This window comes from Podarcis vaucheri (genome assembly GCF_965113315.1).
Source record: "Podarcis vaucheri genome assembly, chromosome: 10".
NCBI lineage: Eukaryota > Metazoa > Chordata > Lepidosauria > Squamata > Lacertidae > Podarcis > Podarcis vaucheri.
In genome coordinates, this window is record NC_138748.1 from 49,866,672 (window position 1) to 49,894,111 (window position 27,440).

General features: G+C 44.7%; 1 protein-coding gene and 1 long non-coding RNA gene across 3 annotated transcripts in view; both read right to left on the reverse strand.

Moving 5' to 3' along the window:
- The window catches only part of LOC309542135, a 56,233-nt gene that overhangs the window by 16,199 nt on the left and 12,594 nt on the right, over positions 1-27,440 (reverse strand). The window lies entirely within an intron of this gene.
- On the reverse strand, positions 300-25,446 carry LOC309542435 (overexpressed in colon carcinoma 1 protein). Of its 2 annotated transcripts, none has more exons than XM_082241236.1 (5): positions 25,236-25,446; positions 12,215-12,239; positions 4,719-4,754; positions 3,049-3,128; positions 300-1,554 (listed from the first exon to the last, which is right to left on the reverse strand). In XM_082241236.1, exons 1-5 carry the CDS (start codon positions 25,276-25,278, stop codon positions 1,502-1,504), a joined length of 237 nt encoding a protein of 78 aa, XP_082097362.1. In that variant the 5' UTR covers positions 25,279-25,446; the 3' UTR covers positions 300-1,501. The 2 variants fall into 2 exon arrangements, 1 of the variants encoding a protein (XP_082097362.1); XR_014224242.1 differs by lacking the exon at positions 300-1,554 and adding an exon at positions 10,702-10,810 and having other exon boundaries at positions 3,034-3,128.

The window sequence follows — 27,440 nt, forward strand, 5'->3', positions numbered from 1 at the left end:
GCCACATGGAAGACTTAATTCCCTGAGAGCCTGGAAAGCTGTTGCCAGTCAGAATAGACAACACTGGAATAGATGGCTTGGTTTAAGGCAGTTGCCTATAATGTGCAACACCTATTAGCGTCATACAGTGGCCCTACAGCTAAATCTCTTTAGACTCCTGCCCTGTGTATGTGCTCATGATTCACTAAGTGGTCCACAGCACTGCAGTCCATCAGATCATTTCAGAATCATCATGAGTACGATGGGAGTGAACTGGTGGGGCAGGTGCCATCTTCAAAACAGAAAGGACAGCACAAGAGTTATGCAAAAATGCTTCAATAATTTAATACATCATATTCAGCCACGCAGAAACACTGAGTGGTGCTACACTGAAAGATCACCAGTATGAAGTTAACTGTGTTTGAAAACATGGTATATAAAAGGCAGAGGTTGGAATGGTATATAAAAGGCAGAGGTTGGAATGAAATGTTGGGATGAAGTTTCACATAATGAAATGTTGCCATTAACAAGATTAAGATACCAACTCTGATGCTGATCAGAACACCTCCAGATTTAAGAGGTGTGCAGAACTCGAGGTTTGATCATCTCTGTAAAGCTTTGCGCTGATTACGGCCCATCAAGGACTGTGGCTGAACAGGGGCCCTTTAGTTCAATGGGACTTACATGGAAATTCATTGCAAGAAATGAGTAGCATTTGCCTGGCTGCAGCACTTGCAAGCTCCTTCCTGCCATTGTCTTCTGTTCATTTTTTAAAATAATAATAATAATAATAATAATAATTTACATATATGATTATTATCTGTATGTAAAATGAAAGACACAGCACATGATTGTTTGGTAAAAGCAGAGGTTATTTTCAGCCACTAAAACAAAATAAAGGAAGGTAGGCAGGCAAGTTAGCATCTCACTGAAATAAATGACAGTTCGTTAGTAGGTAGTAAGTAGACTGGCAACTCATTGAATATATTTCTGGCAAAATAATTTTTCCTGAAAAATTCCTACACTACTAAAAAGTGACATGTCAACATCAGTGGCAGGTTAACAGTATAAAAGTAGGTTGTAATTAGAAATAGCTGACAGTGCCTATTGGTACCTAACTCCTATTTCCCACAGCAGTAGCCTGAATATATTACTCAAATATATTACTCTGGAGTAAATCAATAGTTCGTTTGCACTAACCTTAGCCTAGGAACACTTGCGTGAACAGCAGTATTGGTCTTGTTATATAAAAGCTATCAAAAGTAGCCAAATGAAAAAAACAGACCTATTGTCATCCGTAGACTCTGTAGTACGGCCAAAGTGCTGGCGATCAACAGCGTCAGCTTTTTGTGCAGAAATACCCATCTGTTAATTAACGCTGACCGGAGGACATCAAAAAGATCCATAAATCACAGTACTATGCTTCAGTTCCATTTTGAGCCTCCAGCTTCTTGACCTGCCGTTGTAACTTTCACTGCCAAGAAGCTTTTTGGTGGCTTCATGCTTCTGGCTATGCAAATCTTCAGCCGAAAGGCAGCTCTGAATTCCATTGCGAAGAATGGTCTACGCAGATAACTGATTGGGAGGGAAATGTTGCATGAGTAATAAGGACCATAATCCAGGGGGTGAAAGAACTTTCAAGCGGGCCAGTTGTGATTGAAGTAGCAATGCCCTGAAGATTCACATTTGATACAGTTACAATGGTACCTTGATTTTTGAACATAATCCCTTCCGGAAGACTGCTCAACTTCCGAAACGTTTGAAAACTGAGTCGCAAAGGGCGGTCTACAGAAAACGGGGGGAAATAACATGTCCACGCAGCGGAAGCCATTCAACTTCTGAGGCACGTTCGAAAACGGAAGCATTTACTTCCGGGTGTTTGGCATTCAAAAACCGAAACGTTCAGCTTCCAGGACATTTGAAAACCGAGGTACCACTGTACAGCCCTAACCCATTTAGTAGTTTATTTGTTTTATTTACATCATGCTTTTCCAGCTGGCAAACTCTGCTAGGGGAAATTTCACAACCCCCATTTGTCACGGTCACCCATATGTAAAACTTAAACCAGATATAAATTAAAGAAAGCAGATTGAAGACTCACAGTCATGCAAGAAGCATGCATATACTGTACATGGGGCAATTACAATGAGGTCATAGGCATTCAAGAGCAGAGATGGGAAACCTCAGGCCCAGACCCTTCAAGCATCTCTGTCCAGCCCTCAGGACTTTCCTCAGGCTACACACCTCACCAGCCCTACTCTGTGCTAGTCCACAAGTGTTTTTGCCTGGCTGGAATATGTCCTTGAACTGTGATTAATGGCTCCTGCTGACGTTGATGGAGAATGAGTGTGTGTGTGTGTGTGTGTGTGTTTAGAAATCTCTGAATTTTGCATAGAACAAATGTGGACTACTGCACAAAGATAAAAGGCACATCTGTTGCTCTGCTCACTCTTGCCTCTGGTCCCGCCCACTGTGCCCCCCCAAAGGTTGTCCATGTTGGAATGCAGCCCTCAGGCTGAAAGAGGTTCCTCACCCCTGCTCCAGCATCTCAAATGGAGTTAAAACTATATTAGCGCGGCCCAACTTTTCAGAGAATACTTTGACGTGGAACCCTTGTCATGTGGGATGGGGGGAGTGAGGCCAAAATTTGATGCCCTCCCCCAGCCCTCACACTGCTTTCTCAAAGCTGGCTAAGTGGGCACTGGGCTTTGGGAAGGAGGTGTGAGGCTCTGGCACGGTCCTAGAGCCCTCCTTCCGAAAGCTGGGAGAGCACTAACTAGGCTTTGGAAAGGACCCTCGCAGATGCTACAGTGCTTGGTAGTCATTGAACAGAAGTGATCATCTAATACAGCCTTCACCAGACTGATCTAATACAATCTAAGCAGTGAACATAGCTGCCTTATTTGTTTGTTTGTTGGTTGGTTGGTTGGTTGGTTGGTTGGTTATATACCAAATGGCTTCTAATTGGTTAACAGTTTCAAACACCAAAACAACTATCTTAGCGCTATGATAAATTAGAGATGCTAGCACACTGGAAACACTAAAAGCACACACCTTTTTAAGAAGTACCTTGAGACGCCGTCTTTGACTGGGTGGAAATCTTGGTAGCCGCATCAGCTGGGAGACCCACATAAACACCTCCATAGTTCCTTAATGAAATGGAAAAACACCGACATGAAAACCATAACTTAAACTGAGAGTATACCTAATACTAATAGCAGCAAAATTAACTACTTTAACGTTTGTATAGGACTTTTCAAGTGTTGAAAGCATTTCACACGTGTTAGCTGGTTGCAATCGGCACAACAACCCAATCCAAGTTAGCATTATTACCATCCATCATGTAAGAGGGGGGAGACAGAAAGTGGAAGGGAGTAGCTTGCTTTAGGTGACCTTGTGTGTTCATTGCAGAGGTAAAATTCAATATGCTAGATCATGCAGCTTTTCGGAAGAGATATGATAGCAGTCTTCAAGTATCTGAAGGGCTGCAACATGGAAGACAGAGCAAGCTTGTTTTCTCCTGCTCTGGAGGGTAGGACCCAAACCAATGGATTCAAATTACAAGAAGATTCCAACTAAATATTAGGAGGAACTTTCTGGTGGTAAGAGCTGTTTGAAAGTGGAAGAGACTCCCTCAGAAGGTGGTGGATTCTCCTTCATTGGAGGTTTGTAAGCAGAGGTTAGGTGGCCATCTGCCAAGGATTAGCTGAGGGTTGGACTAGCTGATATCTGGGGTCCCTTCCAGTTTCCACGATTCTATGATTTTAAGCAATCTGCCTCCTCCAGTCTCCGTTTTGCCTGTTTGGGATCAACCCCTTGCTCAAGGTGATCCAGTATTGCATTAAAAATTAAATTAAATTAAAAATTAAGCAACTATTTTACTTTTAAAAGACAACTGAAGGTTGCCCTGTTTAGGGAAGTTTTTAATGTGTGACACTGTATTGTTTTTAATATTCGTTTGGAAGCCGCCCAGAGCAGCTGGGGAAACCCAGCCAGATGGGCGGGGTATAAATAATAAATTATTATTATTATATAAATTCAAAATGGATCCCAACAATACAGATAAGACACAGTTCTTGAATGTTATACAGAATGGCAGAAGCAGCTCACTATTTAAGGCTCAGCCTCTTTCTTCTCAGCCTCAACTCTCCCTCTCAGGAAAGTAGCTCAGTTTCTCCATCCACAGCAGACTTCAGCTCTCAAGGCATAGCAAGCCAGACTGTGCAGCTGGTCATAGAAAACGGACTGCACCAATCAATCAATTGACTATTACCAATTGACGGTTCACTAGCACAGCCATCTTGTTTGCCTGATCAACATGCGGAGGGAGGCTCAGCTAATTGGGGGAAGGGCTCTAACCCTGGAGCCTCCCCTCTTAAGAGTCTCTTTGAATAACCTACAGCAGTTTTCCATCAAACATTCTGTTTAAAGAATGTGGCCTCTCACAGGCCTTCTATGCATCATTGTTTACTCTCAGAAAGGTCCTTAATTTGCTTCTGTGCTATGACTGTTTCCCAGCATCAGGGGGTAAAGTAGAGGTTGAGATGACAACAATATATTGGGGGGGGGGGCGCGTGCAGCTAAACTCTCTAGGAATCTCTGCTCATGCAACTAAACCAAAATACAGTTGTTGGTTTGGGATAATAACCTAAAAACCATCCCTTTCCCTGTGTTCTTTCCTCATGAAACGGAAATCCATTTTGGATCGTACAACTTCACCCCAATCCACGGCAACATACCTCCTCTTGTCATCTTCTGACACTGACTCTTCTGTTCTGCAATGACATAAATGACAAAATAGATGGTTGAAACTCGGTTTTAAATTCCCCACCCAACCCTTTCTGTTGATAGTTAAACTTCTACAGTCAAATGAAGCGGCTAGAGCGAGTATGGCGGGGTGCCCGTGACGGAGCCTCAAGAACATCTTATAGGGCTTTTATGAAAACCTACGAGATGGCGGTGAAGGCTGCTAAGAAGTCATACTTCTCGGCCTCCATTGCATCCGCTAGCTCTCGCCCAGCGCAATTATTTAGTATTATTAGGTCTTTAACGTCCCTTGAGGGACAGCCAAATTTAAATAACAAATTGACACACGGCTGTGAGGCATTTGCGAGCTTTTTTGCGGAGAAGGTCTTGTCGCTCCGCCATGACCTCCCTGCCAATTTGGATACAATAAAGGAACTGGAGGCCCCTCGACTGTCCTCGGGTCCAGTATTGGACCACTTCGACCAGATATCCCCAGCCGATGTGGACAGACTCCTCCGAGCTGGAAAGCCCACCACTTGTCCTCTCGACCCGTGCCCGTCTTGGCTGATTAGAGCGTGTCCAGACGAGGTGCGGGCCCCCCTGGGGAATATCATCAATTTGTCCCTTGGCACGGGGACATTCCCAGGGGAACTGAAGGAGGCAGTGGTGCGCCCGCTCTTAAAGAAAACATCATTAGATCCTTTAGATCTATCCAATTACCGCCCGGTTTCGAATCTTCCGTTCCTGGGTAAGGTGATTGAGAGAGCGGTTGCTGAACAGCTCGGTGGGTTTCTGGATGAAACATTGGCTCTGGATCCATTCCAGTCTGGCTTCCGCGCTGGTCATGGGACCGAGACGGCTCTGGTCGCCCTAACAGATGACCTTCGTAGACAGCTGGATCGAGGCGGGTCAGGGCTGCTGATTCTTCTAGATCTATCAGCAGCTTTCGACATGGTCGATCACGAACTTTTGGACCACCGCCTTACCGACGTGGGGATCCAGGGCACAGTCCTTCAATGGCTGCGCTCGTTTCTCTCTGGTCGGGGACAGAGGGTGGCGCTTGGGGGGGAATTGTCATCGCGCCACTCCTTGGTGTGTGGAGTACCTCAGGGCGCGATACTCTCCCCGATACTTTTCAACATCTTTATGCGCCCCCTCGCCCAGCTTGTTCGGAGTTTTGGGCTGGGTTGTCATCAGTATGCCGATGACACCCAACTCTATCTGTTGATGGATGGCCATCCTGACTCGGCCCCAGACACACTGACCAGATGTTTGGAAGCTGTGGCTGGATGGTTACGTGGGAGCCGGTTGAAGCTAAATCCTTCGAAGACAGAGGTCCTGTGGCTGGGACGGGGCGATATGGGATTGGGGGGGCAACTCCCATCTCTTGCGGGGGCGCAATTAGTGCCAGCACCGTCCGTTAAGAGTTTGGGTGTAATCTTCGACACCTCCCTTTCCATGGAGGCGCAGATTGCAGCTATAACAAAGGCGGCATTTTTCCATCTCCGCCAAGCTAAGCAGTTGGCTCCTTACCTCTCTCGCCCTGACCTAGCCACTGTGATCCACGCGACGGTCACCTCCAGACTGGATTATTGTAACTCGCTCTACGTGGGGCTGCCCTTGAGACTGACCCAGAAACTCCAGCGGGTGCAGAATGCTGCAGCGAGACTCCTTACGAGGTCTTCGCTGCGAGATCACATTCACCCGGTGCTATACCAGCTGCACTGGCTCCCGGTGGAGTACAGGATCAGGTTTAAGGTGCTGGTTTTAACCTTTAAAGCCCTATATGGCCTAGGACCCTCGTACCTACGGGACCGCCTCTCCTGGTATGCCCCACAGAGAAACCTACGGTCTTCAAATAAAAACATCTTGAAGGTCCCAGGCCACAGAGAAGTTAGGCTGGCCTCAACTAGAGCCAGGGCTTTTTCGGCTGTGGCTCCGATCTGGTGGAACACTCTGTCACAAGAGACCAGGGCCCTGCGGGACTTGACATCCTTCCGCAGGGCCTGCAAGACAGAGCTGTTCCACCAGGCCTTTGGCCAGGGCACAGCCTGACTCCCTCCCTCGGCAATCTTCGCAGAGCTCTGGCCCAATGGTTGCTAGTGGCTTGAATTAATTAATTTTTATAATGAATGATTTTAGAATGTTGTTTATGTTGTACCTTTGTACTGTTTTATTGTTGTTAGCCGCCCTGAGCCCGGCTTCGGCTGGGGAGGGCGGGATATAAATAAAATTTATTATTTATTATTATTATTATAAACCTCGGTTCCCAAGCACCTCCATTATTGTACGTTTTAGCTCCCAAATGCCGAAAACCTGGAAGTAAATGCTCCGGATTTTGAACATTTCTCGAAACCTGAATGTCCGACGCAGGTCTTTTTGCTTATGTGCAAGAAGTTCTTCCAACCAATCGGAAGCTGCGCCTCTGTTGTCGAATGTTTCAGAAGTCGAACGGTCTTCCAGAACGGATTACGTTCGACAACCAAGGTTTGACTGTATTTGCCAATGACTCATTCTCCTACTTCCTTGAGCCTTCTGCTGACAGAAAGAGGAAAAAGTCATAGCTGCCCCAAGCAGCTCCAGGCGCCAGGCATTTCCCACAAGGCCCCTGATGGAGTATGACTCTGGACTATTGTGGACGTTGAAACGTAATGAGGCTCTCAAACATCTGGTGGTCCTTGGTAGTGTTGCTCTGAGTGCAGCTGCAGCCAAGTGAGCCAAGCGGGCTTACCAACAGAGGAAGGAGCTCACTAGAGGGCACTTTATGAGGGGGGTGTCGCATATGCATCACCAAAAAAGAGGAACTGTAACCTCCTTCCAGCAACTCCTGCAGCCAAGAGGACATTGAATGTACTGCTCTGTTTTCCTTTGGACCACATCAGTGAGACCGAGAAGGGGGTTTTGTCATCTGGGCAGCCCAGAATCTCCACACACTGCCCAGGCTTGTACCCCAGAAATGAGGACTGTAATTTAAATAGAAATGTAGTACTTTTCACTACAGTGGAGGTTATACTTTCGATGGATAGCTTCAGTGCCCCTGCTTTCCTTTCTCAGGCAGCCCTTCAAATAGAGGACTGTCCATGGTGAAACAGGACACATGAACCCCACCATAACTTTGCCAGGGGCCTCAAGGCCTGCAGAGAAGCACTGAATGAAGGACAAAAAGGGGAGGTTTGTGAACATGAGTCCTTGGGGAACATTTCTGCATAGCATTCTCCTCTCGAGATAAAGTTTATATATTACAGCCAATCTCCAAACTTTGGGGAAGGTCAGTATTCACATGCGTCCGTCAACAATCCCAGTCAGATTTTGTGAATGTCTAAACACTTTGTGAAATGTCTAAAGATTTTGTGAATGTAAATGGGATGCGGGTGGCGCTGTGGGTAAAACCTCAGCGCCTAGGACTTGCCGATCGCATGGTCGGCAGTTCGAATCCCCGTGGCGGGGTGCGCTCCCGTCGTTCGGTCCCAGCGCCTGCCAACCTAGCAGTTCGAAAGCACCCCCGGGTGCAAGTAGATAAATAGGGACCGCTTACTAGCGGGAAGGTAAACGGCGTTTCCGTGTGTGGCTCTGGCTCGCCAGAGCAGCTTCGTCACGCTGGCCACATGACCCGGAAGTGTCTGCGGACAGCGCTGGCTCCCGGCCTCTAGAGTGAGATGAGCGCACAACCCTAGAGTCTGTCAAGACTGGCCCGTACGGGCAGGGGTACCTTTACCTTTTAAACACTCAAGAAATACCTTAGCGAATACTGATAGCATGTGTGGGCTGTGGGTAATGGGAGTTGCCGTCCAAAACATCTGGCAGGGCTGATCTATTTGTTCCCAGCAGGAGGCAAAGCATTCTCATGAATTCCTAAATGCAAAGTTGAAAGCTCTCGACTGTAAAGACTACTTTAACAAAATCACAACTCTGGTTGCTATGATGTGCGGCTATTGGAGCACCCTCACATCAGATGTCAAAGAGATAAATAACTATACAACTTTTAGAAGACATCTGAAGGCAGCATTGTATGGGGAAGTTTTTAATGTTTGACGTTTTATTATGCTTTTATATTTGTTGGAAGCTGCCCAGAGTGGCTGGGGCAACGCAGTCAGATGGGTGGGGTACAAATAATAAAATTATTGTTATTGTTGTCATCGTCATCACCACACACATTAATAATTACTACTACTACTACAATTTATTACCTTCCCTTCACCCTAAGGTCCCAGGGTGTGTTACAACAATTAAAACACAGTAATATTAAACACAATATTTTAAGAAGCTTAAAGCAAATTAAAATTACAAAAAACAAGTTGGCAGCTTTTAACTTTCAAAGCTTACATGCAATATCCGTGTGCAACATTTCTGGAAGCAGAACTGCCACCCACATTGCTATCTCTATCTGGGGAAAGACACCCCTCCTCAAAAGTTTATTACTGCCATTTCTGGTCACAGGCTATTTCTGGAATTTGAAAGTTTTAGGGCAGGAGGAGGGGACTTCTGGCTCTCAAAATGTTGCTAAAGTAAAATACCCATCACCCCTAACCACTGGACATGCTGGCTCTAGTTCAACCAGCCATCTGCTCTGGCTCCACTACCTGTTGTCATCTCTGCCATCTCTGCCAGTCTCCACTGAGAAGGAAGAAGTTAACAATCAGGGCTTTTCGGCTTTTCTAATATTTCAAGCTCTGTTGTCTCTGGCAAGCTTTGAGGTCCCATCTACTTTATGAGGTCATTAAATATCCCTTGGCGCATTGCACAAATGTGCCTTTCTTTTATTCAGTCCAAAAATTCTTAGTCCAGAGCCCTTCAGAAATAGAAACAATTCAATGGTGGTGTTAAAGCTTCTTGTTTTTAGTTTCAAATACAGTCGTGCCTTGGATCCTGAACGCCTTGCAACTCAAACGTTTTGACTTCCAAATGCCACAAACCTGGAAGTGAGTGTTCCGGTTTGCAAATGTTCTTTGGAAGCAAAATGTCCGACACGGATTCCAGTGCAGGAAGCTCCTGCAGCCAAGCCAAGTCGCGCCTTGGTTGTCAAACATTTTCAGAAGTTTAATAATAATAATAATAATAATTTATTTATACCCCATCCATCTGACAGGTTTGTGCCACTCTGAGTGTCTTCCAACATAATATAAATACACAGCTAAACATCAAGCATTAATAATCTAGTATGCACAGCACAGCACAGCAAGAGAGCTATGCTTCTGTTGGGACCGTATAACACCGGTCCTGAAAGACCTACACTGGCTCCCAGTACGTTTCCAAGCACAATTCAAAGTGTTGACGGTGACCTTTAAAGCCCTAAACAGCCATGGCCCTGTAAACCTGAAGGAGTATCTCTACCCACATGGTTCAGCCCGGACACTGAGAGTTCAACTCTGAGGACCCCCTGGCGGTTCCCTCACTGCAAAAGGTGAGGTTAGAGAGAACCAGGCAAAGGGGCTTCTCAGTAGTGGCACGTTCCCTGTGGAACGCCCTCCCATCAGATGTCAAGGAGATAAGTTTGCAACCTTCAGAAGACATCTAAATGCACTCCTGTATAGGGAGGTTTATAATGTTTAATGTTTTATTGCGTTTTCATGTTGGAAGCCATCCCAAGTAGTTGAGGCAACAGAATGAGATGAGTGGGGTACTAAATCAATCAATCAATCAATCGTCTATTAAAACACTTTAAAATTCTTATATTAAAGTACTTACATATGCAATAGATGAAAGTTAATCATGTCCATTGATTTCAATAGGTCTATTCTAAGTAAGGCTACATAGGCTACAACTCAATACATTCAAACCCCTCAAAGTTGCAAATTTGAATGATCTCATCCAAATATATAAGGTTGTCAGTTACCATGATGCTTAAATGTAAGTGTATTTGTAAGTAAGTTGATGGACCTGGAAAGCTACTATTGACACAATTTCTTTAATGCATTTTTTTTTAAATGGCGTTGACGCTTTGTTTCTTCAACAGAAAAAAGAAAAGAGGCTCTGTACCTTTAACACAACAGGTAGAATTCAACAGGTGCAGGCCATCTTCCCTTCACTGCATTTCCACATCAGCAAAGGCTTCACCTATTGTTGTGCAGCTATGGAAAGCTCCCGTCTACAAAAAGGTGGCAAACTAGTATTTTATACATCTACATACTTCATCGTTCCTTCCTGCCTGGTGACTGCCTCTTAGAAAAAGCTCCTAGAATGATGGATCTAGGACGTTCATTACTGCTATAATTAGCTACCCGGGACTTGTGGTTTTATTGCAGTCCAGCTGCTCCTCCTTAACCACCCCACTGCTTTCATCATCCACTTAACATCTGCTCTATTAATTAAGGAGCCCCAAGAGAAAGCACAGCAGGCAGAGAGGGAATTTCGGCAGGAGTTGTTTATGCATTTGGCACCTGAACATTTCACGGTTGTGTAGACAATGAGATTTCAACAGGTGTATCTGGACATGCAAGCCACTGAAATTCCCTTATGTGGACAACTGTGAAAGGCGCAAGGATCCCTTCTGCTTTCTCACTTGGCCACCCACACAGAGAATAATTTCCAGGTTCCAAAGTGGTTGCGTATGCGGTGATAGAGGTGATGAAAATGATGCAGCCAGTGCGGTGTAGGGTGTCATACTGGGAGGGTTCAAATTCCCTCCCCCCTCAGCTATGAAACTCACTGAGTGACCTTGGGCCTGCCACTCACTCTCAGCCTAACCTACCTCGCAGAGTCGTTGTGGGGATGAAACAAGAGAGGCACAAAAAATACATGCTGCCTTAACCTCTTTGCAGAAAAAATGGGACATAAATGCAGCAAACAAACAAATAATCCTGAATCACCAGCTAGGAATACTCAGGTCCAGGCAGCAGGCAGGCGAAAGCAGAAACACAGCCCAATGCAATGTGATTTCTTTTGCAAGCACTCTACTCATGCCCAGCAAGACAGAAAAGACTTTCAAACAGATACTAACAAATTTGCTTCGGTGATTTAATGTTAGCATTAATAAAATAAGGCAAGTTGGGTTTTTCTTCAGGTGCAGAAAAAACAGAAGGCAGGTTCATTCAACACACACCTTCCACATGCTGAAATAATTGTGGTGGGGACACACACCAAGGCTAGCCCCACCCCCACAACTGATGCATGCCACAGCTGCATCCTTGTTTGGTCAGTGCAGGAAGGGGGCCAGTCATGTCCGCCTTATGGAGTGCATCATGGTGAGCCTCTGTGGGGAGGGGTCCTGTGGACCTCCAAGCATGGACAACTTTTTCACCAGCTGCACAACAATCCATGGTTGATGACAGCCTGGTTCAAATGCTGTGCCCTATCATATCCCCATCTGCCCAGAGACTTCAAGATTTCTTGAATTCAATGGAGCCTGCTCCCAAGTAAGAAGGTTTACAACGGAAGCTTTACTTAAAACCTGTCAACCCTGGTTAGAAGCTATCATGAGATGGTTACTGGCTCTGGTAATCATTTGATAATTCAAACTATTTTATAGACAATGCAAAAGATATATACTTACACATCTATTGCTGTTCCTGCAGTATCTAGAATGGAAAGAGCAAAATGAAGGTTGGGTGTAGAAATTTGGTATCACTTGTTCAATCCGTCATTTATTTGTATGCCACTTTTCCAAAGGTCAAACCACGTGCAAAGCGGCTTACAACACATAAAAAAATTACATAACTACAAACGTAACAAAACTAGTCATAAACCATAAACAAAACATCAAAAAGTACACAACCAAATGGGGGGGGGGGAATCCACATAAATCACGAAGAGACCACTAATGTGCAGAAATGCACCCCTTAAATTTCCACTTCCATTATTTCTAAGATATTGGTGTCAGGCGTGCTAAAGAGCTGGGTGACAGCAGGGCTGTTAAACTGGTGCCAGCAATAGCAGGCCCTAACCCAAACGTGAATCTCCAAGCTTATTCCACTAAGATGTATCTTTCTTAGCCACTGCATTTAAAGATCAGGTTGATTATCATAGTGACATCAATCCCCTCCCAGGATTGAACTTGGAACCATTTTAAATATTGTAACGTTTTTATTGCCAATTAGTTAGAAAACATCTGTTATTAATACACCCTTCGAAAGGCAGGCATATAAAAATATACAAAAAATCCAAAAAAAGCAGAATGGAAGGCAACAACAAACACCACACTTTATTCCCCATCATATCAGCAGCTCCCTGTTCATGACTCACTCAGCCACTAAATGCACAGAAGGCAGAAATCAATTAAGGATGACCTCCTTCTTCCTCCCCTGTTATGAAAGGCTGTTTTATTGCTGCTGAAATGTCATTCAATGAAGCCTGCAGGGAAGCAGCCCACAGATAGCTTCTGCTGCAGTCCTAACCCTGTTCACTTGACAGTAAGCGCCACTGACTTCAGTAGGGCTTACTTCTGAGTAGACGTGGGTAGAATGGTGCTGCTAAACATTGGACACTTTTTAAAAATAATGTTAAACCTTACAATTTAAGGCTTAATGTGAACTTGAATGTTTTGGTAGCTATGTATCATCTATCTATCTATCTATCTATCTATCTATCTATCTATCATCTATCTATCATCATTTAATTGTATATCACCCTTCATCTGTAGGTGGTTCACAACATAAAATTACAGTATAAAAAATGCAAAATACATAAGAAAAATAAGGAAAAACCCAAAACCAACAATTTTCCCCCTCCCACAACACATTTAAAAGGGCATTGGATGTCAATCAGCCAAAGGCCTGTTTGAAGAGAAATGTCTTCGTGTGGCACCTAAAGGTGTCTAATGAAGGTGCCAGGCAAGCCTCCCTGGGGAGAGCATTCCACACAAATGGGGAGCCACTGCAGAAAAGACCCGTTCTCGTGTTCCCACTGTCCAGACTTCTCACAGGGGAGGCACACGAAGAAGGGCCTCAGATGATGAATGCAGAGTCTGGGTCAGTTTATATGGGAAGAGGCAGTCCTTGAGGTATTGTGGTCCTGATCCATTTAAGGCTTTATAGGTCAAAACCAGCACTTTGAACTGGGCCCAGAAACTAACTGGCAGCCAGTGGAGTCGGACCCGGATTGATGTAATATGCTCAAACCTTCTTCCCCAGTGAGTAACCCGGTCACCGAATTTTGCACCAGCTGAAGTTTCTGAACTTTCTTCAGAGGCAGCCCTACATATAATGTGTTCCCAGCCTGGTCCCTCCAGATATTTTAGACTACAACTCCCATCAGCCCCAGTCAAAATGGCCAATGGTGAGGGATGATGGGAGTTGTAGTTCAAAATAACTGGAGTGCACAAAAGTTGAGGGAGGCGGGGGATATTCTATGCCTGGGGATTCCCTGAAGACTGGAAAGTAGTCACCAATTTATAAAAAGGAATCCAGGGTGGATGATGGAAATTGCAAGCCAGCTAGCTTCACATCTCTCCTGGGAAAACTAGTGGAAAATATTCTTAAATATGAAGCATCCTAAGAAGTACAAGCCTTGCTGAAGCAGAGACAGCCTGTCTGAGTTCTTTCAGAGTATAAACAACAATAGAGAGAAGTGATCCGATTGACATAGTATACTTGGGAGTTTCAAAAGCTATTGACAAGGCACCTCGGCAAAGACTCCTGAGTAAGCTTAGCAGTCATGGAATAAGAGGAGAGATCCTCTGACGGATTAGGACTTGGTTAAGTAGCAGGAAGCAGGCAGTAAGGACAAATGGACAGTTCTCCAAATGGGGAGATGTAGATAGTGGAGTACAGGGTCATTTGGGGATCTGTATCAGGACCTGTGCTTTTAAACTTGTTTGTAAACTATGTAGAGCTAGGAGTGAACAGGCAAGTTTGCTGATGATACCAAATTGTTTGAGTTGTGTTTTGTTGTTTTTAAAAAAACAGATTAGATAGACAAAGAGTCTGACAACTCCTGCATTAGCTCCATTGAAATGAATCAGCTTTGTGCAGGGTAAGCTGCCCGTGGATTGTTGGTAGCTATTCTAAAGAGACAAAAAAAAAAAAATCCACCCTAAGTGGCATTAACCAGAGATTTGTCCTACACTGCTCATTAAAGTGTCCCCACTTTGAGTTGAAATGAATTCAGCAGCTAAGCGGCATCAGATTTAAAATATATCAGAGGTAAACAGAAGAAAAAAATTAAATAAATAAGGAGAAGATAGCAAGAGCAGGTCAATTCCAAACAGTCAAAAACCACAGATAACCAGCACTAAGTTCATCTTGTAAGAACTTAGGTTTGAATTTGTGACCTGGGCTTTGGTTACTTAGATGACAAAAAGATACAATGGAACCCCCTTGCATTCCATGCACAGAAGCTGACTGAACTAGCAGGTCAAATTTACCTCAGCTTTGTCAATGGGGAAGCATTACCTGCTACACCAGAGGGCAATAGTTTTGCTGAGGGGTAGGGGGGGTGCTGCATGACACGCACAGCTTTGTGTGCCAACAAATAGCTGCCACTTTCCACCCACACTGAACCCCCCACCTGAAGCAGCTCTATCACCCTTCCAAATGATAGGGCTGGTCCTGGAAAGCAAAGCAAAACAAATCTGCCCCCCCCCTTGATGGGCTCTCAGTCAGTTTCCTCATCCTGACTGGCTTCAGATGCTAGAAACAACCACTTCATTGTACAGAAGAAGCAGACAGAGGGGAAATAAGAAGAGGAGGAGGCAATATAAGGGGTCGGTCACCATTTTCTTGTAGCCTAGGGCCTTTGGACTGCCCATCTTACATCACCATCTCCATGAAAGGCACACATCACACAGGAAACACATTACCAAAACAGGACAAAAAGTTCACAGATTTGCCTTAGATTTCCACATGCTAATTTATATATATTGATGCAGAATTAGAAATAATTACTATAACTTACAGAGAAACGCAATACATGTCAAAACATCAAGGAAAACCAAGTGACCTGTGTCCCTGCCTGTTCAGTCTACTCTCCAGGTGCTACCTGCATTGATGGGCAACCCCAAGGTCTCTGCACTCCCTCAATATAGCTGTTTATCTCTGAACCAGTTCTGAACCAGACAGCCCTTTAAAGAGAGGCCTGTCCTATGGAGAAATAGGACACACACAGCCATTCTAACATGCAGACAGAGACTCTGGGTGGTTCAGATAAAGCTTGGTCAGCTTAAATTGAAGTGACTAATTGCACAGGAAAATAGTGAATGGTTTTCCATGCTTCCAACACCAGATTATATCTTAGTTTGGAGTATATGAGTCAGCTGTAGGTTTCATCAGCTCGCAGGAAACTATCAGCTCTAAGAACAATTTCTAGCAAAAGCTCTGGATTGAAGCAGGCACATCCCAAGTTGTCCAAATCATTTCCAAATTCCAAATTAAAACTGAGTTCAAAAGTTGAGACGCGCCTTCCCCCCTCACTCCTAATGAATCCTTATCAGTAGGGATTTTGGTGTCTGGTGGTTTGCCAGGAGATAGGCCAAGTTTTTCAACAAATAACTGCCCCACCTCCAGCCAGGAGAAAGCAAACGGTATCTGCAATTTAAATTGAACTTTGTTTGCTGAGCTATGGAACCTTGTGTACTGACACCAACATTCTAGTATATTTTTCAGCCTGAGGGGCACATCCCCCTTTGGGCAACTTTCTAGGGGCCACATGTCAGTAATGGGTGAAAACAGAGGCCAATGTGGACAGAGCAACAAATGTGAATTCTACCATACTGCAGTAGGCAACTTACTGCACACAAAGCCCTCTCTAGCCAAGAAAAGATATTCTAGCCAGGTGAAAAAACACTCATAGAGATAAAAGAGGCGTGAGAGTAGAGACCAGCTGGGATAGGGAGTCCTCCAAGACCAGGGTAGCCAACATGGCGCCGTCCAGTTATTACTGGAGTGCAGGTACCATCATCCCTGATCATTGCCCATGTTCTCTGGGGCTGATGGGAGCTGAAGTCCAGAAACACCTAAAAGGCATAGCATTGGCTACCCCATCCAAGCCTCCTCAAAAATGGTTCCCATGGAAAATGTGAGCTCTGCAACTTCCACTGCCTTGCTTGACTGCAACTTAAATAGCTGCTTCACTGTTGCCCGTGCCATGCTGGCTGAGGCTGATGGGAGCTGTAGTCCAGAACATCTAGAGGGCAACAGGCTGGGGAAGTTTGTACCAACTGGAGTAGCTACTAGCTGCTTCTCTACATCATGATTCACCATTCTGCCCCTGTCTTCTTTCACTCTGCCTCCTGTGGTCCCCTCCATCCCATTGCTTCTGGTACAGCAGAATTACCTGCCTTCTTAGGAGGCATCTCTCAATGACTCATGCAGAAAGGTGGAGACGGGCCATTCTGGGGAAAGGTTGCAATTCTTGCTCTTATATGCTCTGCTTGAAGCGTCAAGCTGGAGACTTACTCACAAGCTATCTACACCCAAGGCTCCACAACCAGCTGTTTGCCCCTCGTTGTGTGTGACTCTTGGGACCCGGCACTTCCGAATTTGCCACTACCCTACTGTATGTGGGATCTGGGAAGAGTTGTTCAGTAGGGATGAGCTCTGCATATGCCCTGTGTTCCAGAACTAAAGCCTGTCATTAAAAACAGGTTTCTGAAGCACAACTCAGCTCGAAATAAGCCCGATGTGCCTCATATTTTGTAATGACAACAACTGCCAACCTCCTCTTGGTCCTTGCACCACCCATGAGTTTCACTCTTCTCATTTCTTGCCTTCAATCCCTTCTCCATAAGTGCTGCAAGCTGAATGAAGTCTCCAGTAAATATATGCAGATGTAGTCAACTTGCATAATTTAGAATTTTAAATTTCTATTTAATATGTTTTTTTTGGGGGTGTTATGATTTTCCATGTGAATTGCTGTTTCTTTGCTCCACATACCTGCAGACCATCTCTTAGCCTGACCCAGTGTCACAAGGTTGTTGTGATGATGAAATGGGGAGGGGGAGAAACATGTATACCCCCCCCTTGAGATCCTTGGAAGGTAAATGTGATATACAAATGTAATCAATTTTATAAATAAAATAAATAAATAATAGGACATCCTTATGACCTGTGCTTTTTTTTCCTGGGGGAATACAGGGGTACGCATACTCCTAAACATTTTGTGAATCTTTGTACTTTTGTCCATTTACTGTATTTATTTTTCCCGATTTGAACTATAAAATGATGATTTTCTTGATTCAAAATGAGAGTACCCCTAAACATTTTTAATGGAAAAAAAGCACTGCTTATGACACTTGAAACCAAAGGGCCCATTGGTGTAATTTAGTTTTGTTTCAATTAGTTTATTCGTTATAGTGGTTCTTGTTTATTTACAAGGCGAGGTAAGCATAACAGGGTAATGCAATTGTATTGGCATACTTTATTCGCTAGATAACTTCCTCTGCTTGGGTTTTCAGGAATAAGTAAATACATAATGCAATTTTTCTTGGAACTAAAAGGGTTTCTGATTGTGCCAGCATGTAACCTTCAGCTCAGAGTGTAAACACCCAATTCCCTCCCCTGTCTGTTGTGTCCTCCTAATCTTCAAGGTTCAGTTTGCTTTTTCTAGCAGAAGACCAAGGCTGAAAGTTGGGATATTGCTCAAAGCTTTAGTGGGGATGGAAGCGTAATAGTTTATCCCTTGATCCATGAAGATCGATAACACTTTGCAGAACAATTTTACCTAGAGTACCTGCAGGAGCTATTATTACACTTACTAAGCATATGCTTTAAATTGCAGAGAGTTCTTTCCTAAGCAAAATTCATGATGACATCAGGCAGGCAAGCACTCACAGAAAGAGCTAATCATCTGCCTTTAACAGCACTTTATCTGCAAAAATCAGCAGGTGGAGCTTTATACCTCTATGGAGATAACCATTATCACTTGCTAATGTTTAGAGCTCAAGCTGCATTCTAGGAAGATACATGAGCCAGCAAAGAAAATAAAAAAGTGGCAATCCTTAAGAACCTTGTTTTAAAAAGGATTGATGTGGTCATGAGTAGGAAAGCCCTTTATTTTAATCCCTCTTCTAAAGCCACATTTACACCATACATTTAAAGCACTATGATGTCACTTTAAGCAGCCACGGCTTTCCCCAAATACTTCTGGAAGCTGTTTTTTGTTAAGGGTGCTGAGAGTTGTTATCATAGAATTGGAAGGGATCCTGAGGATCATCTAGTCCAACCCCCTACAGTGCAGGAATATGCAGCTGTCTTCTATGATTGAACCTGCAACCTTGCTAACAATTCCCAAACAATACATTTAAACTGGGACATGGGTGGCGCTGTGGGTTAAACCACAGAGCCTAGGACTTGCCGTTCAGAAGGTCGGCGGTTCGAATCCCCACCACGGGGTGAGCTCCCATTGTTTGGTCCCTGCTCCTGCCAACCTAGCAGTTCGAAAGCACATCAAAGTGCAAGTAGATAAATAGGTACCACTCCAGCGGGAAGGTAAATGGTGTTTCTGTGCGCTGCTCTGGTTCGCCAGAAGCGGCTTAGTCATGCTGGCCACATGACCCAGAAGCTGTACGCCGGCTCCCTCGGCCTATAGAGCGAGATGAGCGCCGCAACCCCAGAGTCGGTCACGAGTGGACCTAATGGTCAGGGGTCCGTTTACCTTTACCTTTAGGATTGAACCTGCAACCTTGCTAACAATTCCCAAACAATACATTTAAATTACCATATGCAATTTTATGCAAACCTTTGTCCTCTTTTTTCGTGTGTGCAAAGCAGAGATGGCCACCCTAAAGAAAGAATCAGTGGGTGGGTTTAACTAAGTTTTGCTCAGAATAGAGACATTGAAATCAATGAGCATGATTCAGTTACAACCATTACTGTCAAGAGGTCCACTCTGCTTAAAACTCAGTTGAATACCACACACTGTGTAGGCTCCAACATGTTCCATCCATTGCCAGAGAATTGCACTCAGTTGCACCACTGTTTGTTTACAGTACCAGAAAGTTCCAAAGCAGAGTCAGATGCAAACATCTCTGCTTTCCTACCAAACCCTGCAGAAGAAAGCAGGAGCTGGAAGAGGAACAGCTTCATCTCGTCAGGATCCTAGGAACGGGGATTTCAGCCCTCCTCTTTGTCTTTCTCCTTCTATCAAAAAGGAAAGGAGGGGAATGACAAGGAATTTCAAACTCTCCAGCATGATCTCAACCATTCACCTCGTATATGGGCACATGGTCCTCTGTATGTGGGCAGCATATCTAAAGCAGCTGAAAAATTGCAAGTGACAGCCACTGATGAGTCTGGTCGAACTTATCATATAAGCTTCCTACAATATTCCAGTTTAAGCAATCAGAATGATTGCCTTCTGGAGAATTTGCACCATTCATCACATTTAAAATAAAATGCATAAGCTGGTTTTTAAGCAGGGGTAGCCAACTTCTTTTTCCCAGGGAGTCAACTTATTCTATAAGTTAAATGTCCCTTACTTCACAAATGGTTGGGCTTTCATCAAAGAATGACTCCATCTCTAGAAACACGACTTTCAGTGATATGGACCACAAGCATTCAGGCAGAGGTGGGACACTACACGTGAAGGATCTAAGCAGAAGTGTAATAGGAAAGTGTGGGAAATCTCTATTGTTTTACAGCTTGAAAAGAAATGTTTCTTTAGGAAACTTGGGCAAACCTTTAACACACCTTAATTAAAATTTTGTAAGCCTGCCAGGGGATAAGGCTAATTTGCTTCAGGGGTCAGATCTGGCCTTCAGGCCACTAGTAAAGGTAAAGGTACCCCTGACCATTAGGTCCAGTCGTGAATGACTCTGGGGTTGTGCGCTCATCTTGCTCTATAGGCCGAGGGAGCCTGTGTTTGTTCACAGACAGCTTCCGGGTCATGAGGCCAGCATGAATAAGCCGCTTCTGGTGAACCAGAGCAGCGCATGGAAACACCGTTTACCTTCCCACTGGAGCGATACATATTTATCTACTTGCACTTTGACATGCTTTTGAACTGCTAGGTTGGCAGGAGCTGGGACTGAGCAATGGGAGCTCACCCTCTCGCGGGGATTTGAACCGCCGACCTTCTGATCAGCAAGCCCTAGGCTCAGGGGTTTAGAGCATAGTGCCACCCGCGTCCCTGTTCTTCAGGCCACTAGCTGGTTAAATATGATTGTGAGAGAGAAAGGCGGGGGGGGGGGCTAGCAAATTACATGAGAATTTCAATATGTTCTCCATTGCACCACTAATTTAACAGTGGTTTACTTTGTCTGATATATACATAAACCAGTTGAGATTTAATAAACAAATCACTGTAGCAAAAATCACCACCCTCTTGTGTTTGGGCCAGATGAGAATATTCAATCTTGCTGCTAACTGTTAGCTAATTAGTGCAAATTGTATAACATGTTTGCAAATGCAAACCTGCAAGCTTCATGAGCATTTTCCTAAGGTTAATAATGCTTTATGTTCCCTGGAACTGTGGCTCATTTAACAGCCAGTGTACCTAAGTATTTTTTTATATATAAAAAAATCTCTATTTAACATCAATGAACTGCAAGTTTATATTTGCAAAAAGTACTTCCGTCTGCTTCAGTCACTCTTCTAATGGGGTCAGAGTCCATGTTATAATGGTCCTCCTTGCTCTCTCTCCAAATGAGGATCATAATGCCAACTCAGCCAAGTAGATGATGATCTGAGTCACGTTGTTCCATCAACAATGTACCATCCAGGTCATTGTAGGGGAGACACTTATCAAAACTAAGGTGCTTACACTCCAGCCTGTCCTTCGTAGGATCAATTGACCCAGAACCAGAGTTTGAGTCATCTAAGATCTGGATTGGGATATGGAGGTTTTTGGCTCAGCCAGCCTCAGAAGTATTTGGGCTTGCATTAGGACAGGATTTTGTCTGAAAGTGAAATTGGGCTTCCTTATTTCCCTCCCCCTTTTACTGCCCTCCAGCTCTGGACAACCCTCTTTACAAAGCTGAAGTATATCACTTCAAGATGAAAATATGCAAAAGATCATGCCAATGGGGCTCACCACCACTTTACTCCTTCCCATAGTTGCCCTGTTGGAAGGGGAAGGTCATATGACTTTTGCAAAAATGCCTCTCAAATGGCACACTTCCTCGACACCCCCCAGTCCCACCATGCCCACTGCACTTCATGCATCTCATGATGTAGACTTTGAGTCACTATGCCATAGCAAGTCCTAGGGCTGTGCTCTAGCTCTGGCCAAATCCCAAACCAAGTCGGGATGATTCAGGTCAGCCCAGTGTGCGTGCGGCCACAGCAGGTTGAAGCTGCCCTGGATTGCTCTGGGTCTACCTGAATCCAGGTTGGATCAGCTCTGGATTACCTGGGGTCAGATTGGGGCTGCTACAAAGTATCAGATCAGGCCCTGAATCATACAGCCCTAGAAAATTTGTTAAGTTATAAAGATGCCACAAGACTCTTTGCTGGAGATAAGACTTGCACCATTTGATCCTTCAAGAGGCACAACTCCATGCCTCTTCTCCAGAAAGGATTTGAAATGAAAAGCGCTGCCATGAAATTGTTGTGGATGTACTCTGAACAAGCAATCTTGAATGGGATGACAAGTAGAGAAATATGGAATTACAACCCGCCCCCCAGCACCAGTTAGTTTTAATTTCAGTTTTAATTTTTATTTACTTCAAAGCCCATGCTACCTGATATCACAAAATGAGTGAGCCCAGAATAGAGTGTTCAGGTGAAAGTAGCTAACTTGTAGCATGAATCTTAGGTATCTGGTGCAAATACCTTTTGAAAAACAAACTGATTTTAAATACTTTTCCCACTGAGGATATGGAAAAATATTTGCTTAGACAGCAGCAAGCGATATGCAGTCTAAGCAAGAGAGAACTCTCAGAATTTCTTCTCACATATTTTCAATAGACAAAATCATTTTCTTCTGGATAAAGGAAGTTGAGTATATATGGCAGGCATGAACACTAAAGAAGCGTGATTCTAAATATGCTTTCCTGCAGGAGTACCCAAGAATCTCCACCTTTGCTCACGAGAATATAGTCATTCAGTGCAAGCCTATGCATAATTGAAAGTAAACCCTACTGTATGAATAGGACTAGAGCCTTCCTGTTTCCAAGGCTATGGTTCTATGAATGGGAGTCAGCATCAATGGGTCCTACGTCTGAGCGTATACACTTGTCAGCTCCATGGTCAATGCTGGCTGGGGCAATGGAAGTTGGAGCCCAAAACATCTGGAGGACATCAGGTTGAGAAAAGCTGACCTAGACCAGTGGCCTTCTACCAGTCTGTGTGCTGGGAACAGTAACTTCAAATAAGTTCACTCATAACCTTGCAACTTTACATTTCTTGGATGCACCTCAAACTGTTGAGGAATGCAAAGCAAAACCCTTCTTATAAGAACAGCTTGCTATTAATGCTTATGTTCCAGGGCCATCTTACAGTGGCAGAAGTTACTTGGAACTCGTGCTTAGGATGTACATTGCTATCCACTGGAAAACATTGTACAGTGGTACCTTGGGTTACATATGCTTCAGGTTACATACGCTTCAGGTTGCAGACTCCGCTAACCCAGAAATATTACCTCGGGTTAAGAACTTTGCTTCAGGATGAGAACAGAAATTGTGCTCCGGCGGCGTGGCAGCAGCGGGAGGCCCCATTAGTGGTGCTTCAGATTAAGAACAGTTTCAGGTTAAGAACAAACCTCCGGAACGAATTAAGTACTTAACCTGAGGTACCACTGTATATCCAAGAAGCTAAGGGCTAGAGACTGACCTCAGTGGAACTTAGATACTAGCAAACATCCATAACATTGGACAGCTGCAAGCATTTGCAAGCAATGGAAATAAACATAATAATGTAATGAAAGTAGTAATGATGTAATTACACCTGAATGCATTGTTTTTCGGGACCACTAAGAAGCGGTATGAGCTAAGAGAACAAGAAGAACATACATTTAAAGATGATTGGAAAACATTGAATTAATAATAATAATAATAATAATAATAATAATAATAATTTATTAATTGTACCCCGCCCATCTGGCTGGATTTCCCCAGCCACTCTGGGGAAAATATATGGGAAATAATTGTGTACAGCTGAAAATGCTGGCAGGGTTAAGATAAATTCAACAGTGTAAACAAGTTTTGATGGATGCAATAATGGAATACTGAATGGTATAGGTTTTGTAAAATGTATGCAGGGATTTATGATATGTAAAATGAACCACAGAAAGAGAAGAAGGGAAGTCATTGATATATTAGGGATGTAAAATGAGTATCTTAAATTGTAAAACAGAAAACCTAATGAAAATTATATGCAGAGAAGAAGCAGTATGAGCATCTGTCTCCAATGGCTAAGAAACAGTACTCTAATCTTAGGGTCCGTAGGGCAGCATAACCTTCTGCATTCTTGTGGTGCTTCCTGGACTGATTATACGGCTGCTCTACAAAATGCTCTACAGCCATGAAACATAAAAGAAGTTTGTCACTGGTAATCCAGCAAGCTGCAATGAGATGACAACTCTTGGAAACCACTCCAAGCGACACTGGGCTGCAAAAACGTCTAAGGGGTGAATGCTGGTCACATTTTTGTCAAATGTTGACGCAGAAAAAAACTTTCCCATGATTTAACATTCACGGATTTAAAGCACAACCATTCACAGACAGAAAACCCGAAGCATCGTCATCAGAGAGGCAAGGATGTCGTGGTGCCCAAACAAGTGCATGAATGCAAAGTCACTTGTTCCCGCCCTGAGTTATGTGCATTTTAAGTGGATGAAAAGAAAAGGCCTTTTGTATTATTGGGGGCGGGGGGGGGGGAGAGGACAAATCCTTTCAGGAAGGGAATATCAGCCGCCAAGTACAAAAAAGAGCTTGAAATAAAGGATAAGTCATGCTGAAAGGTCAGCTGCAGACAGCTACCATAACTCTTTCCAGTCAGCCTCTTTGCACTCCTAACATTATTCACACGCCTAGTAAATAGACACGCAGCAGTCCAGCCCTGCACTTGTCGGCCAAGAGATGTATGATCCCACACGCCAAAAAATCAGGCTGCGTCGCTTTGCAGGACATCTTTTATTTGCCTGCTTTTGCAAAGCAGCTTCAGGAATGGCATTTCAGCAGCGTACTTCGTGTGTGTCCCCCTTTTCCTTCCCAGCTTCAGCTGTTTCCAGTGAGGGAGTGAGTGGGAGGAACCTCACACATTTTTTGTTCATTTCCGTCAATTACTACTAATAATAATCAGTAGTAGTAGTAGTGGGTAGAGGCAGGCAGGAGTGAATTGTGCCTGCACGCCCCTATCAAGCATTGCATCCCTTGCCTGAAAGCAGCGCTGCTTGAGCGTGGCATGAAGTTTCTAGCCACTTCTAGAAGTGTGCGGCTGCCTCTCCTCGACGCCTGCCGGACACACAGTCACACAAAGGGAATCTTCCTTTTCTTCTAGAACAGACCGTGCCTTCTCTTCTGCCTCCTCGCTGTTCTGTCCTTTCCCAGGCACCTTCCTCTTGCAACCCCCCAGCCCTCTTTCCCTTGCTGCCCTCCAGCCCTCCCATTACCTGCCTCCGGGCTCCTTCCCCGCAAGACCCTTCAGGGCATCCTCCCTGGCGCTGCTGCCAAGCCCCCACCAGCCTCTCGCTTTGCCCCTCACCTCTGCTGCCGGCGCTGGTGGCGGTGGAGTTGCCGCAGCCCATCTCCCTGCAGCGCTGGGGGCTCTCTGGAGTGAGCGGGGGTCGCGCAGCCGAGAGGCAAGCCCCTGCCTCCCTCCGTCTCGCCGCTCCGCCTCCGGAAAGGATGCCGCCTCCCAGGGCGCCCTCGTTGCTGCCAGCGGACGAGAAGCAGGAGGAGGACCGAAAGCAACGCCGAGGGGACCCGCCTCCTCCTCCTCCTCCTTCGTCGCCCGGGCAACAGCGGCAGCCAATCACGGCCGCCTGCATCTCCAGCGGCCGCCTCCTATTGGCCTGAGCGGAGGTGAGGGTGTTTCGAACGGAGAAGGGATGAGGATGCTGAGCATCACCTCAAGGCTGTGCGTGAACATCCGAAGAACTGCACAGAATCATAGAATTGTACAGTTGGAAGGAGCCCCAAGGGTCATCTAATCCAACCCCCTGCAATGTAGGAATCCTGCCCACAGCCAGGAGAGGAGAGAAGGGCGAAGTGTCATTCGAGAAGCAGAAGACTCTTGCAAGAGTGGAATGACAACATTGGGTACAACCCATTGTCTCTGTCATTTGCTTTCTTGCTTTTCTTGGCCACTTCAGATAGTCTGAAGGAGTGACAGAAGATGCATGAGTAACAAACACTTCTTCTCCTACCATCTAAAAGGCTGTCATCTTCCATGCTGACCTGCCTGCTCCCTAGAATCTAGCCTTTCTCTGTATCACATCTTAAGAGAATCTCTACCCAGGCCTGGGAGCTCTATATAACATTGTAAATAAATAACTTAAATTATGAATGCCTGTGTGAAGCTTAAACCCCACAGTCCAGGTTCAATCAAGTATGGAAATGGAAACACAAATCCATAATGTTTCCCTTATTTCTGCTTCTTTAGGACATGGGAACTGACCTTCTCTTTATTAATGTTTACCCTGCTTTAGATGATGGAATCTCCTGATTACTGCTTTAGTCTAATATGAAATACAACATTGTAATGGAAAGAACAGTTTATAAAACATTAATTGTGTCTTTGCATGCAGCGAATGAAAATGCAGTAAAGCCTTTGACCTACAGTCATTTACCTGTAGGTTCTCCAGCAAATTCTCAAGGAACTGCTCTAAAGTGAGAGGTTTTTGGTTGTTTTTTTAGTTGGTAGACAATATATATAGCCCACAGCCATCCCTGAGTGGCCTCGGACCACCAACCTTCTGGTTAACAGCCAGGCACCCCGACCTATTCCACCACAGGAGGGTCCTGCTGTTGGCTCAGACCAGTGGCCCACCAGAGTCCACCCAGGGTCTTGTTTGCAACCAGATGCCTGGGGGGAAACAGGCCATGAACTTCCCACTTCCCTGTCATCCTTACCCAAGCCCCACCCCATCTAGCATTCCTTGGCAAAACACACGTTTAAAGTACATGACCAACTTCCCCCCCAAAATCCTGGGAATGGTTGAATGATCATTATTCAGCAAACTGTGCGTTTGTGGGGGGTGGGATGGGGATAAAATTACAGTGCCCACGGGTTCTTTGGAGGGAAGAAATGTGCTTTGGATGTATGGTGACTGTAATGGCAAATAGCCATGAATGGTCCTTTCCTCTATGAATTTACCTAATACCCCTTTCAGCTAGGTGTAGCTGCATCATCACTCACCGCTATAGCTGCAGATTCCATAGCTATTGCGTGTCGAGGTGCGAAGAAGGACTTTCATGGCCACCAGCAATGTGATGGCTACATACTACCTCCAGTATGCCTTGAACACCAGTTGCTGGCGCTCCTGAGTGGGAAAGGGCCTATTGTGCTGATTTCTTTATCTCTATTGAAACTGCCCCTATTAAACCTAAGCATCCTAAAAGATATTGCTGCATGCAAAGCTACTCACTAACAGGAAACACAGTCTCCTTGCTTTCTCTGTCCTCTATTTTAGGGAACCTGAGGCTCTTCAGATGTTGTTGTACTTCCAACTCTTGTCAGCACTAGCCAGTATGGCAAATGGTGAGGAATGATGGGAACTGTAGTCCAATAACACCGGGGAAAAACATAGGTTCCCTGTCCCTGCTCTGGTCACAAGCATCCAAAGATGCTCAAAGTGGCATCAGCCAGCTGCTTGAAGAATTATGGTTTCTTGGGAATCTCTTGGAATTTAACAACCTCTGGTTAGGATAACATTCTCTTTGACTTTGGTTCTTTCTCCTATGGGGT

Bases quoted from the DNA above. Each gene is read 5' to 3' on its own strand.
- LOC309542435 (XM_082241236.1), bottom strand. From the start codon at position 25,278: ATGGGCTGCGGCAACTCCACCGCCACCAGCGCCGGCAGCAGAG. The intron at 12,240-25,235 runs GTGAGGGGCAAA...TTTCCATTCTAG, and splicing joins CACCAGCGCCGGCAGCAGAG to ATACTGCAGGAACAGCAATA. The intron at 4,755-12,214 runs GTAAGTATATAT...ATGTCATTGCAG, and splicing joins GCAGGAACAGCAATAGATGT to AACAGAAGAGTCAGTGTCAG.